This window comes from Ovis aries, chromosome 18, assembly GCF_016772045.2.
Source record: "Ovis aries strain OAR_USU_Benz2616 breed Rambouillet chromosome 18, ARS-UI_Ramb_v3.0, whole genome shotgun sequence".
In the NCBI taxonomy this organism is placed as follows: Eukaryota; Metazoa; Chordata; class Mammalia; order Artiodactyla; family Bovidae; genus Ovis; species Ovis aries.
In genome coordinates, this window is record NC_056071.1 from 21,295,726 (window position 1) to 21,310,313 (window position 14,588).

At 49.5% G+C, this 14,588-nt stretch overlaps 1 protein-coding gene and 1 long non-coding RNA gene across 4 annotated transcripts in view; one reads left to right on the top strand and one right to left on the bottom strand.

The window, feature by feature from the left end:
- Positions 1-1,229: 1,229 nt before the first annotated feature.
- Positions 1,230-4,492, top strand: LOC121817080 (uncharacterized). The gene is made up of 2 exons (XR_009597207.1): positions 1,230-1,692; positions 3,111-4,492. It is a non-coding gene; the product is annotated as an uncharacterized LOC121817080 (long non-coding RNA).
- Positions 3,526-14,588, bottom strand: part of CRTC3 (CREB regulated transcription coactivator 3) — a 97,316-nt gene continuing 86,253 nt past the window's right edge. For 2 of the 3 annotated variants that reach the window (XM_012098491.5, XM_015101898.3), the window contains exons 12-15: positions 9,531-9,731; positions 9,362-9,442; positions 7,455-7,557; positions 3,526-7,019 (exon numbers count right to left, since the gene is read on the bottom strand). In XM_012098491.5, the coding sequence (XP_011953881.2) occupies positions 6,811-7,019; positions 7,455-7,557; positions 9,362-9,442; positions 9,531-9,731 (594 nt within the window). In that variant the 3' untranslated portion in view covers positions 3,526-6,810. The remainder of the gene's footprint in view (positions 7,020-7,454; positions 7,558-9,361; positions 9,443-9,530; positions 9,732-14,588) is intronic. The other variant, XM_027957084.2, reaches the window with a different exon arrangement.

Below are 14,588 nucleotides of genomic sequence, written 5' to 3' on the forward strand. Positions count from 1 at the left end.
ACTTCTTTAGTTACATTTAGGCTTCTTCTTTTTTTTTCCTTTCTGTGAAAGACTTTTTCCAAAAGAAGCATGTATTCTGTGAACACTTCTTGGTTGAAATTTCCAGGCATCTATCTGGTCTTTTCTCTGAATAGGTGCGTCGGCAGATGTCCCCGTCGACGTTTCTGCGGGTGCTGCTTTCCGGACCACCTGACAATTTTCTTTTTTGTGCTTTTCGCTGTTAACCTGAATTTCTTATAATGTGCGTGTACTATTATTATAAAAGCAAAGCCTTTTATTAAAAAAATGTAAAAACACTGCTGGAAAGAGAAAATCCAGCCCTCCCTTTGGGCTCGTGCTCCCTCCCCGCGCTCCAGGACCCTCCGCTCGGGGCTGGGTCCCCCGGGCCCCCGGGTGGGTGAGGGGCGCGGTTCAGGCCCTGGGGGTCCGACGGGGTTGGGCCGCTTGCCGGGCTCCGCCCGCACATTTGAGCTTTGGGGGTCCGCGATGCGCCGGTGGGGAAGCCCGGCCGTGCGCAAGGTCTGGGCTCCCGGTGTCGCCAGGTGACTCAGCGCCATCTGGGCCTCCTTCCTCACCCATAAACCCAAGAAGCCACTCTTGGCCTGCTTCGGGGACGTGTGACGTGCAGGGTCTGAGCGGTCACTCGACAGACTTACACGCTGCCGTCGCAGGATTACCTGCTAAGCACACTGCCGTCTACCCGTCTAAAGGTGAAATTGGAGGAGAGGGTCAGGGGGCGCTAGGGGCTGTTTCTGGGTCCTAACAGCTACTCTTGTGTCTCGGCTCCATCTAGTGTCCACAGGGGGACACAGTCCCATATATATAACTGGCTTTTCCATGCTTGCAAATAGTAAAGCGCTCATTTGGCAAACAGGACCTAAGTAGGACCAACTTAAGACCGTAAGATTTGGTGTTTCAAAGCAAGCCCTATACAGATTCAGTACTTCTAAAGATTTGTGAATCCTTTTTTTTAAAATGACAGTGTATCCGTGCAACAAATACTATAATAATTGACATTTATTGAGTGTTTATGATGTGCAGGGCATGATTTTAAGTGCTCTCATTATGAATTCATTACACAATGAACCCCTACAATGCTATAAAACTGGGAAGGGGGGTACTTATTGTTTAAGAACCCTGGGGCACAAAAACATAAGAGTAAAATCTGTCACTAATTTTTTTTTTTTCTTTAAAAAAAATCTCTTTATTTTGACCGCATCATGTGGCAAGTGAGATCTTAGTTCCCTGACCAGGGATCGAACCCGGGCATCCTGCACTGGGAGTTCAGAGTCCTCACTCCTGGACCACCTGGGAAGTCCCTACTCTGCTAATTTCTAAGGGGAGGTAGAGGCTGCTTCATGGGCCAGAGATGAGGAGGGAGCCGGATGAGAAGATGGTGTCAGGCTAAGGAGAGAGAGAATGACTCAGGCTGGATTTGAGGGGAGGAGGAGAAGGGCTGTGTGGTCTGTAATCTGAGAGGGCGGGCAAAAGTCAGCAGTTCGAAAATATTTATTGAGCACCTCCTACATGCCAGGCACCAGCGATACAGAATTCAAGTAGAAGGCAAGGTCCCTGTCCTCACAGAGCTGAGAGTTGTATGGGGACGGCCAGTGTCGAGTGTGATGAGGAATGCTCGCCAGTGTACACAGAGCTATGAAGGGCTGTGCGGCAGGCACATGGGATGGAGCGCAGGTGAGCCTGAGCTAACAGGAAGGGGGATGGGAGGCTGGATGTCAGGGGCCATCAGCTTGGAGGTGATGGCCTGGGGACAGTGGTTCTGAAAAAAGAGATGGTAGTGGAGGATGTGCCCTGAGAGAACAAGAGAAGGATTTACTGGAGCCAGAGAGAGTACCTAGGAGGGGAACAGGAGTGGCCACAGGGCTCAAATGTCAGGGAAGGGCCACGGAGGACAGGGACTGGACTGGCCAGAGAAGTTGAGACCAGAGCTGAGCGCGAGCAGCTCTTCCAGAGAGAGGTTGTGGTTGGAGAAGTCAGATTTGAGAGTGTTGTTTCACTGTTGGCCTTTAGCAAGGAGGAGACTATGCCGCAGATATTTAGGAATCTGCCTGCAATGCAGGAGACCCAGGTTCAAGCCCTGGGTCGGAAAGATCCCCTGGAGAAGAGAATGGCAACCCACTCCGGCATTCTTGCCTGGAGAACCCCATGGATGGAGGAGCCTGGTGGGCTACAGTCCTTGGTGTTGTCAGACACAACTGAGGAACTAAACACGCATAGACTGTCATCGGGCTGAGGGTGAAAAGCTGCTGGAGCGGATGAGGCCTGGGGAGGACCAGGAATCCTTGGAGGAAGCACAGATAAATCACACGTGAAAATCGAGAACTAGGTAAGGCAGAGGGGAGGAGGTACGGATGGGTACTGATTTAGGCAAGTTTTCCAGGAGAAAGGATGGTGTGGGGGCAGCCGGGATGCCGAGGGAGCTGCCCTCTGAAGGAAACCTGGAATTTCCGCTTTTGTGGAGAGAAGGGCCCTGATGAGAGCAGAGGTCTGGAGGCAGAAGAGGGAGGGAGTTTAGGGGCAGTGTGCAGCTACTGAGAAACGCCGGGGTCAGAGCAGGAGGAGGGCTGGCGAGTGTGTCCTGAAGACCTCTGAGTTGGTGGGCTCAGCCGGGGAATGAAGAGGGGACAGGCAGACTGAGAGGAGGGACATGGGACAGAAGTCAGTGGGGTCAGATGACAGGCTCTGTGGGGACTGGGGTAGAAATGGTGGCTCAGGAAGTCGGGGTCAGAGGTGGGATTTCTGAGTAAGATTTCAGAAGAGTCATCTTTCTGACGAGCCTCTGGGTCTCTGGGGGCAGCTGAGGCTGTTTGTTTGGAGGGGTCAATGCTCTGAACCCTGCTGGGACAGGGGGAGCGGGTTGAGGGTAGAAAGCGGAACCCAAGTCCTTGGTGAAATGGGTTGTTGTTGCTGAGTCACTCAGTTGTGTCCAACTTTTCGCAACCCCACGGGCTGCAGCACACCAGCCTTCCCTGTCCTTCACCATCTCCTGGAGTCTGCTCGAACTCATGTCCATCTAGCCAGTGATGCCATCCAACCGTCTCATCCTCTGTCACCCCTTTTCTCCCCCTCCCCTCAATCTTTCCCAACATCAGGGTCTTTTCCAATGAGTCGGCTCTTTGCATCAGGTTGCCAAAGTATTGGAGTTTCAGCTTCAGCATCTGTCCTTCCAATGAATATTCAGGATTGATTTCCTTTAGGATTGAAAGAGCTAAAGACCAGTACCTGCAGCAGAGGCTGGGGGAGGTACATCAGTGGCTTGAACCTCAGAAGACGGATCAGAATGCTGAGCCCCTACAATGATGCCTCTGTCCTGGGTACACATGTGCCTCTACTTCCTTCTGGACTTCTCCCAGGACAGGGCGCCACAGCACATAGTAAGAGAAGCGGGCCAGTGCAGGCTCTGCTCAGCCATGGACCAGAAATCTCTGACTTTGGGCTGCACTGACTGAGAAGGGCTCACCACTGGTTTATCTCACTGGAGGCCAAGGAAGACACCAGACGCACATACAACCTTATTGTGCTGCTTTTAATTACGAAAGATGTAAAACAATGCATTATAAAACTTGGAAGCTATCTTATACAAATTTCCAATCTTTAAATATTGTTTGACGAGGGGCATGTGGACTAGGATACTGGTGGGAGGTCTGATTAGTTTTGCTGTGATGTTTCCATCACAAAGCAGTGGAAGAAACACGCTTGGGACCAGACCGTCCGTGCGTGAATCAGAAGAGACGACGAGGGTCAGAGTAGGAAGTGTCTTCAACTATGCAAATGGACTGGGATATACATTTCAGCTCAGGTAATATACAGTAGACTTAGGAGAAATGAGACAGGACAGTGGAGGATTCATGTTGATCTAGACATAACCAAGGTTCTCCTGACACCTTATGTCCTAAAAACCACAACCGTATAGAAGGGCGAGAAAAACAGAAACACAGATAGGTTTTTAGTTCTATGCTGTTTAACTGCTAGTAAATGAGAGGAGTACAACCATCGATTTCTTGTGAAAAACTAAATATTGAAAAATAGTTTACTCTGAAATCTGCAGCCATTTCAGATGCTGAGGACCAAAGGCAGCGGTGAGGAGGTCAGGGCGAGCCCTGTCCATGGGTGTCCTTGACACTGGGTAAGCAAGGTGGGTTGTATAATGTCCAAAACCTTTTCACAGGAAGAGAGGGGATGGATGGACCTAAGGACAAACTGGATTCAGTGCTAAACCTTACTGTCATCGTTACCCTCCCCCCAAATAAGTCACTTTTCCCAGGAGCCTCCATTTCTACAAGTCCTCGGTGAATGCCCAGGGGGAGCACACTTGGTCCTGCAGGTCTCGGGATCTCTGCCTGTACGGCTGGGCTGCTGTGCAGCCAGAGAGAGTTGGGACCCTGATACCAGTGATCACCACAGGTAAGGCACTGTGTAGAGAGCAGACTATCCTAGAATCTCCATTAAAAAAAAAAAAAAAAAAAAAACCCTCTCATGACATCAGCACTCCCCCTTGTCTGAGAGGCTAGTTCAGATCTCAGGGAGTCTCTGACACACGAGAGGCAGGCAGCATCTGGCTCTTTCAGCACGCTGGGGTGCTGTGTGCAATGAAAGGCCATTTTCTTTCACAAAAAGTCACTGAGATCTGGAAGTCTACCTGCGAATAAGGCTTTGAAGGGGAGGCCCACAGCCTCTTCCTGAGCCAGAGCTCAGGCAGGGAGGGCTCTGGTCTTTCTAATTCAAGAGCGGGGGTGTTCAGAGCGAATGTGACGCGGGAAGACCAAGACCTGGGCTCTGCAGTGGAGATGGATCAGTGCACCATTGGGGTTACTTGAAAGATTGGAGGGAGGGGAGCCCCCTGAAGACAGAAGGAAATAGGAGAAGGTCTGGAGAGGCCAACAGCCCAAGGACCCCATGACAGACCCTTCCTGCCACCAGGGACATGTGTCAGGTTCAGGCCCACACGATGCCGCCTTGCTTCTTTAGGTGGGAGCAATCTGGACCCTTCAGCAACGTGCCTGGTGTCCCCTGGAAAGAAGCTGTCTGTCTGGCTCTAGCATCTTTATCCCTCCTTCAGTGTGTCTGTCCACTCTAGGCTGCCTTCCCAGGCCCACGTGAGGCCCCTTTGCCCAGACTCCTCCCCTGATGGCTTTTAAGCCCACCCATTGGGGTTTCTGGTCAGGGGCTGGCACAGACTGAATTAGAGGAGGCAGGTGGAAATATAGTAATACCATTTTGTGCTAAACTACTGATGCCTAATGATAGTTCTGTAAATTAGGCCTTTGTTTTGCCATACACTATTTCTTCAGCCTCAGAGGGTGAATCTCTTAATGCAATCGAGAGCAAAACACGGGTCTGAGAGGGAAGATGTTTGTGATGGCCGGGACCCCTGAGGTCCCAGTATGGGGGAGGCCCCAGCTTGCTTAGCCACCCTAGGTGCACTCACAAGACAGTGTCCACCCACGTCCGTAGCCTTGAGGAGGACAGGGCATGTGGCCTAAGCATGGACTTGGTCACCTAGTGTTAAAAGCATCTTAAAGTGTACGCTTCACTTAACCACAGGCACAAGTGTTAGAAAAGCGGAAGCTCTGAGCTTTGGTGAGGAAGAGGGTCAGTGAAAGATTAGGCTGCCTCCTAGCGAGGCAGAGTCATTCATTCTTGCATCCATCTGCTCATTCACGCGTGAGTGCATTCGACGCACAGGTCGGCGGCACCTGTTCAGTGCCAGGCACTTGTTGGGTGCTAGGGGTTTGGTGATGGGTAAGGCACAGTCTCTGCCCTCAAGGAGCTTACGGTCTAGTGGGGTGACAGGAACACGCCCTTTCCACAGAGAACCAGCTTCCCTCTGCTGCTGCACAATTGCTGGGTTGGGGGGTGGTGCTGGTCCAGACCCCCAGCTGCTCCTCCTGGCCAGTCTGTAGACAGGGAGGCCTAGATGGTTTGTAGCTTGTCTAGAGGACATTGTGTGCCTGTAAGATACCTACACACAGCCCCCTCTCTGTCTTCCGCAGCCACGGAGTAGAAGCCCTGTTCTCTTCAGGCTCATCCATTACCAGGGGATTTTGATTTTTTTTTTCAGTGACAGAATAAAATAAAATAGTTTTCCTTTTCCTCTCATCCAAAGGAAAAGGGGTACTGCAGCAGCAGAGAAGAGATTACAAACTGGGAGAAAACCAATTAGAATTCAGTTTGCTCAACTCAAGTCTCTTCTTGGACGTGCGGCAGAAATCCTTGTGTTCGAATGGAGGCCTCTCAGGGAGTCCTGGCCCTCCACGCTGCCCTGGACATCCCACGGCTGCCTGGGGTGCCGAGGTGAGACAGCGGGACCACGGCAGGCCTTGTGGGGCTTGGTACCGTCGCTGGAGGTGAGTCAGCTCCCAGAGGCCTGCAGCCCCTGACTGGCCCTGGCTCCGGCTCTTTTCTTCAGTGTCGACTGAGATCAGTGGTTCTAAGCATTACACACGGCTGCTGAGGCCTCTCGGCACACATTTTCTCTTACTCATCGACCGGCTAGATGGTCAATAACAGATGTTATGGGTGCGAGGACGACCGAGTCACCAGAAGCGCCAAAGCAGCAGGCTTGCAGCGACAGGGCCTGTGCTGCCGGCCTGAGGGGTGGCGCCCAGCCCTGTGGTTGAGAGAAGGCCACGGCGACTGAGATGGGACCTCATCTGAGAGCTGGAAGCCGAGGAATTGGGCTCCTTCCAGGTTAGAAGCCCGAGATAAGTAACGCCCAGGGGTGGAGCTGGTTCTATTCCGTTCTGTTTTAGCTGTTTCAGAAATACGTCCTCCTGTCCCATTCTGATCACCTCACAGTCGGTCAGCTCGAAATGTCTCTTCTACAGAAGGGTCAAGCAGGCCCATGCTGGAATCGCTTAACATGTTGAGTCCGTCCAGGCTCAGCGGTTCGATCTGGAGCTCTTCCTCCAGTGGGAACGGAGTGTCCATGCTTAGGTTGACCTCGGGCATGCCTGCCAGTGCACTGCTGAGGTCTTTGAATAGGCTGGTGCTTGAGTCTTCTGGAAAGAGCAGTGAGAAGGGAGAACAGTGCAGATTAGAAGGTGTGGGGGTCAGGTCATTCAGGACACAACTGGTGACAACCCCCTGCCATCTCGCCCACCAGGACAGTCATCACCCATGTCCCACAGTCCTGCTCTGGAATCTGTGTTCTTTGCAGTCAGTTCCACAAGTCCCAGTTTTGCAGGTTTTCTCCCTCTGAATAGTTGTCAGTCACTGGAAACTAAGCAGGTCGGAAAAAGGCTTGGGTTGCCAGGCCCTTCCCTGCTGCCTCACAGTCTCTGGGGCTGGACTCCCACATCTCAACAAGGTAAAGCTGAGCTGCAGGGCTTTTATTTTTTGGCTTTATATAGTGTCATGTTGTCTAAACTGTCTTACAGCAGTATCTGGAGAAACAGTGACGTGAAAGAAGCAGCTGGGAGGTGGCCCACACTCACCTGTCAGGACGGTGTTTGGGAAATTCCCGCAGTTGGAATACAGGTTTGGTCTCAAATGAAAGGAGTCTTGTGGTTCTCGGGGACCTTGTTGCACCAGGGGCACCTGGAGGCACCAGAGGTCACTGTGTGAGGGACGGTCTCTGCTTCCCTGGGAAGGACCGTGCTGTGTGCCCCCCAAGCAAAACCAGCCATTGGAGCTGCCATACGCCTTCTCTGCTATGACAGCCCACACAGAACATTCTGCTTGGGTAGAGGGTGGGCTGCAGTAAAGGAGGGGTCCAAGGGCCACGCTGTGGGTGATGTGTCCCTGTCTGCACACTGCCTGGCGCTCTACACCATCCTGGATAATGCCACTGGCTGCGGTTTCTGCGGGCCCACCGGTCACAGCCACCTCCCTCCTCAGCACACTGAGGGTTCTGGAAACTACCATTGGTGGGAACCCTTCAAAGGCTCTGTCTATAACCAAGGAAGCGATGGGCTCTTTTCCTCTTTGCTTTCTAAAGAAATGAGACAGTAGCCCCATCTCCTTCTCTCACTCAGAGGGAGGAATGCAAGCATGCCTCTCTCTGCAAAAAGCCTTGATAAGGACAGCTCAGAACTGGGGCTATTTTAGGTGCCATTCCTGAAGTTAATTTTTAAACCATTAAAAAATCTTTCAAAAGTAGGAGTTTCCATCACTTTTCAGAAAGACACTGACTCACCTAGACTCACATGGCTTCTCTAGAAAATCAGGCGGCAGAGACTATTGGTTCTCACCACTCCCCATGGCCTACACAGGAAACATCTGTCTTTATTTGTTTTACTGTTTTTGTTAAGTTCTGGAAAGTGCTCTTCCTTCTCTCTGTAATATATCCTGGAGCCCAAACCATAATTATTGAATACTATAAAATCTTAAAGGAAATAAACACCAAATATTCACTGGAAGGACTGATACTGAAGCCGAAGCTCCAATACTTTGGCCACCTCATGCGAAGAGCCAACTCATTGGAAAAGACCCTGATGCTGGGAGAGATTGAGGCAAAAGGAGAAGGGGGTGACAGAGGATGAGATGGTTGGATGGCATCACCTACTTGATGGACATGAGTTTGAGTAAACTCCGGGAGACAGTAAAGAATAGGGGAGGCCAGCATGCTGCAGTCCATGGGGTTGCAAAGAGTCGGACACAACCTAGTAGCTAAACAACAACATAAAATCTAGGGATATAAAAGATTGTCTGTGTTATTAAGTAAGGGAAGTTGCTCAGTTGTGTCCGACTCTTTGCAACCCCGTGGACTCTAGCCTACCAGGCTTCTCCGTCCGTGGGATTCTCCAGGCAAGAATACTGGAGTGGGTTACCATTTCCTTCTCCAGGGGACCTTCCCGACCCAGGGATTGAACCCGGGTCTCCCACATTGGAGGCAGACGCTTTAACCTCTGAGCCATCAGGGAAGCTATTAGGGAGTCTGTGTTATTAGGGAGAAACTAAAAAGCAAAAGAAAATGGCTGCATGAAAGAACCTTCAGGAAGGACCCCTGCCTGGCCAGGATGGGCTCCCAGGAAGCCACACACAGCAACTCGGGCCGAGGCAAAGCCCTTGCCTGCTCCTTGTCGCCTCATTATGATAGACCCGTGGATTGCTAGGTTCCCTCCAGCATGAGCGCGTCTATAATTCTATGGCTAGAATGTCATCACAAGTCTTCTACCACGTGTTCCAAAAGGTCCTCCGCTGACGCCTGACAATGAACTAAGGCAGCCGGCACCAGCAGCTAGGGCTCAGGTCAATGGCAGGCTACCCGGCCATTGAGTGCATCTGAGGTCGGAGAAGTGCGGTACCGACCAAGCCTGCTGAGTGTGGGTTTCCCGCGCAGAGCAGCCTGACGGTGACAGTTCCTGCTCTGGGGACGAGGCAGGCCCGGGGGATCACTCACCTGCTGAGTAAAGGCTGGACCTGGCCTCATGGACTGCTGGTCAAAGCTTACATCTGGGAAGAAGCTGGTCAAAGATGAGCCCTTCAGGGAACAAGGAAGGAACCATTTAGCTTGGAACTCGGGGTGGCATGAGTGTCCCCTCCTGCCTGGGGCTCCGGGTGGGACTCACCTGGGCTGTGAGGAGCGGGAAGTCCGACTGGGACAGCGATGAGGCCGCCTGGGGCTGCTGGGCAGGCGGCTCCTGGGCATGGGGCTGCTGCAGCAGAGGCTGGGGCAGGTCGTGGGCTGCGGGGTAAGGGGGCGGGGGGGACACTTGGGCTTGAGCTTCTGTGGGCAGGAAGGAGAGCGGGCTTCGCTCCGAGGACACCATCTAAAAAACAAAGCCACTAACTACTCAGCTTCTGAGCTGCTAGTGGTCAGTCCTTCATGGATGCTGTTGCTGCTTAGTTATTACGTTGTGTCAGACTCTTTGTGACCCCCAGGGACTGTAGCCCACCAGGCTTCTCTGTCCAGGGGATTTCCCAGGCAAGAATACTGGAGGGGGTTGCCATCTCCTTCTCCAGGGGATCTTCCTGAGCCAGGGATTCAACCTGAGTCTCCTGCTCGGCAGGCAGATTCTTTAACTGCTGAGCTACCAGGGAAGCCCCCCTTTACAATTAGGAAATGTCAAAGTGAGGAAAAAGCCTGATATTCTCCTTGCCCTGGCAGTCTACACTGTGCTCTGAGAAAGCTACTCTGTTCCTGCAAAGTGTACTTCAAATGTCACTTCCCCACAAAGCATTTTCCATTCAGTGACAATTTCTATTGTCTTCAAAAACAAACAAAGCAAAATGCAGCCAATTTAACCAGTTTTGTCTCAGTTTTCTCAGTGAAAATCATGCTTGTTTGGTTTTTTTTTTTTTTAACAGCCATAACTTCTGGTTAAAAATAGAAGACTGAAAAAAAGCACTTAGCTCTGCTGTCTCCCCAAACCCCACTGAAACCCTAAAACAATGTTAAACAACAATAAACATTATAAACAAAATGAAAACCATCGTAAATAATGCTAAAATGAAGATAAACAACACGAGGATGAAGATAATGAAAAGGAAGAAAATGGCAATGAAGTTTGGAAAATGAAAAGCAGATGGACACGCAGTAGCTGGCTGAGCAGACCTGAGGGAACCAAATGCAGGGCTGGCAGCAGGGAGGCGGTCTGGTTCCATTGCAGAGTCCCTGCGGGTGGGGGTGGGGGGGAAGGGGGGACAGCAGGGGAGAAGACAAAGCTAAATCTGGAGAGGCTGGCAGGCAGCAGTGGGCTCCAGAGCCCATGCCTGGAGGGAGGCTGAAGGCGGCACTCTGGAGGGAGTATGGCCCCGGGGTCTCTGGACTGGCTGCACCAGACCCTAGAAGGTGAGGCACTGCTGAAAATTCAGGGCTTCTGAGAAAGCAAAAAAAAAAAAAGCTCACTGTGGCCCCTTGAGCTTCCACTTCTCTCTCAGCTCAGTTCCCACAGTGCTGGGCCCAGGCCCAGGCCAGGCACAAGATCAGGAGAGCATCCTTTGGGAATCTGACCAGCCTGGGAGACAATCCAACTTACAATACCAGAGGGTCCCCAGGGAACGGGCTGAGCTGGATCTGCCTACAGTGAAGCGTGTACTCAACAAGCCCACCCACCTACACTGAGCGTCCAGTCAGTTTGTGTGCATGTGTCTGTGTCCTATTGCTAGATATGAGCAGGACGCCAAGGATCACCAGATCATGAGGAATGTGTCTGGATGTAAGTCAGAGACCCAGGCAGACAAACTGAGAAAACAAACCTGGGGAAATTTATGTAGGAAGAAGCTGTCATGAAAAAGAACTATCAATATAATATTTAGGGTGATTAAAAAATCCTTATCTTTTAGAAATACATACTTATTTATAATATGTACCTCTATACACACTTTTTTAGAGAGGGGATACAGATAAAACAAGAGTATGAAAATGTCGAGGACTTCCCTGGTGGTCCAGTGGCTAAGGCACTCCCAATGCGGGGAGCCCAGGTTCCTGCAACTAAGACCTGGCTACTTCTTTTAAAAAAAATGTTGATGACTGTTGAGGCTGGATGATGGGCATAGGAGGATTCATTATATCATGTTTGCTGCTTCTATGCAATTTGGAAAATATCTGTTCAAAGAAAATAAAAAGAAACTGGAACAAAAATTATCACTAAAAACCTCAGAGACATCAAAGATGATAAGGCATCCATGGGATAAATATGATGCTTTGAAAAAAGGAACATTCAGAGAACAAGAACAAAAAATGTCTTGGCAATTTAAAAGGATGAGAGCAGAAATGAAAACCTCAACAGAAGGGTGGAAGATAATGTTAAGAAACTCTTCCAGAAAGCAGAGGAAAAAGAGAGAGAGAGAAAAGAAAGAGGAAAAAAATAAGGAATGCTAGAGGGAAAGTACAGGATGTCTAACATTCATACATTCAAGAGAGAACAGAGAAAACTGAAGGGAAGAAACTGTCAAAGAAATAATTCAGGAAAATTTCTCAGAAACGAAGGAGGTGAGTTTCCAGACTGAAGAAACCAACCAGATAGTCAGACTCATATCAGGCCACATTATTTTGAAGTTTTAGAACACTAAGGGGGGAAAAAAGAAGATCCTGCAAACCTCGCAAGGAAAAAAGGGAGATTTAATTTCAAGTATTAAGTAACAGAGGGGGTACCCTGGTGGCTCAGATGGTAAAGAATCCGCCTGCCAATTCAGGAGACATAAGAGATGTGGGTTCAGTCCCTGGGTTGGGAAGATCCCCTGAAGGAGGGCATCGCAACCCACTCCAGTCTTCTTGCCTGGAGAATCCCCATGGACAGAGGAGCCTGGCGGGCTATACAGTCCATGGGGTCATAAAGAGTTGGACACAGCTAACACTTTCACTTCATTCACTTCAGGAATCAGAATGGCACTGGATTTCTCAGTAGCAACTCTAGAAACTAAAAGGTGACAGATTAATACCTTCAAAACTTCAAGAGAAAATTATTTCACATTTGAATTCTATACTTAGCCAATTATTAGTTAAACGGTGGGGAGAATGAGGACACAATGAAGTCAAGCCACGCCGCATGTACTCTTTCTTGGAAAGCTACTGGAGGGCTCGTGTTTAATATATCAGAAGGAGATCTACCCGATGCTGAGAGTTTGAGATTGAATAGAAATACAGAGAAAGACATACAGAGAAAACCACAGTGAGAAAAACACAAGACATTAACTCCCAGGAGAAAAAGATCCTCATTTTGTTATTTCATACCAAGCTACATGGTTCAACTCTGATTACACGGTTACAACCATGAAAACACTAAACACTGAGTACTGTTCTATGCAAAACTAAATGGAATAAACCACACTGTGAAGATGAGGGGAGTGAGCAGGAGAACGTGGGAAGCAGGGAGGGAGGGGCCTGGGAGGGTTGAAAGAGAGCTAAGCCCTGGGCTTCCACAGGAGGATGTCCTCAGAGAACACCTGAAGCTAAAAACCTAGAATAAAACTAGCACGAAGCAACACGGTTACACCGAAGAGCAGCTAGACGCCGGAAGTAGCCTCCTCCAGGCAGTGAGGAACGTGGCTGGTGGGGCCTGGAAGACAGCTGTTACTTCATAACAGGCCCTTCAGAACTATTTGACCTTTTAAATTAGGTGCACAAATAACATCGGGTTTTTTTTGTTTTAATTTTTAAATATTTAGCAGACAAAAATGAAAATATCTGAAAAAGAGTGCTGTTTATCTCTACGGTCTCCTTAAAATATAGCTAGACGGTGTTTTTATGTCCTGTAAAATAAGCTTGTGGTGGTGGTTTAGTCGCTAAGTCGTGTCCGACTCTTTGTGACCCCATGGACTGTAGCCCTTCAGGGTCCTCTGTGCCTGGGATTCTCTAGGCAAGAACACTGGAGTGAGTTGCTATCCTTCTCCAGGGAATCTTCCTGACCCAGGGATTGAACTGTTGTCTCCTGCATTGCAGGCGGTCTTCTGCACCGCAGGCAGATTCTTTACCACTGAACCACCAGAGAAGCCTCTATAAAATAATCTTGAAAAATAAATTAAAGGCAATCCAATAACATGAAGGAACCATTAAAAAACAATTATGAAATACTCTCTTACTGCCTCCTGAAAGGGATTACTCATATGATAAAGATTCCATAGCTAATAATTGGTAAAGAGTGACTAATAACTGGATCTGCTAATTTCTGTTGTGTTCTGTCAACTTCTTGCTAAATCATTACTCACTTAGAGTGAAGTGGTGAGTAAGTGATGTGATAATATATCTAGGGAGTGACCAACAGGTTAAAAACATGTTCACTGATGACTCTGAAAAACCACTCTGAAACCTTAGAACAGAAACAAAGTCAACAAGTCAAAAAAGATGACGTTTCCACCCTAAATTTCTGTAACAGGCTTGTGACTTCAAAGTGTACCTCTTTCTAAACAGACTCATCCGGGTCCTTTTATAGAGATATGACCCTATTGTACCTAAGTATTTAATCAACAAGAGAAGGACTGTTCTTAAATCTGTCAGTGTAATTAGGGAAGAGGTCTAATTCAATATGGAAGCTTCAGGAGGGTATTTCAATGTCTTCCTCAGCTTTCTCTGTGGCTTACAGTGCTCAGAGAGTCAATTAATGATTTTCGACACCAAATTTAAAACCCCAACCTGGCTTCCCTTGTATTTCAGACATAACTGGGTTTCACGCTCCACACCTAACCCTTTCCTCCATTTCCAACTTCCTGAGAGTACTGCAAACTGTTCAGTGTCTGCTTAAGAGTAATCAACACATGAGCTTCCCTGATGGCTCAGAGGTAAAGAATCCACCTGCCAGCACAGGAGATATGGGTTTGATCGGTAGGTTGGGAAGATCCCCTGGAGTAGGAAATGGCAACCCACTGCAGTATCCTTGCCTGGAGAACCCCATGGACAGAGGAGCCTGGTGGGCTACAGTCCATGGTGTTACAAAAGGGTCGGACGCGTCGGAGCGACTAAACAGCAACAACAAAGCGACAGAACAGCTCTGCTCTCAGGAAACCCTTAGCGCAGGGGCGGGGGAGCCTGGGGGCAGTCGGACACGACTGAAGCGACTCGGCAGCAGCAGTGCATTAGGAATGATGAGATTTTGCACAGAAGTGGGAACTGACTGCATCCGAGACCTCGTGACCCGCGCTTAGAGTGAGGACCGGGTTCAGTTCCCATCTGCTTCGGTCTGCTTCAC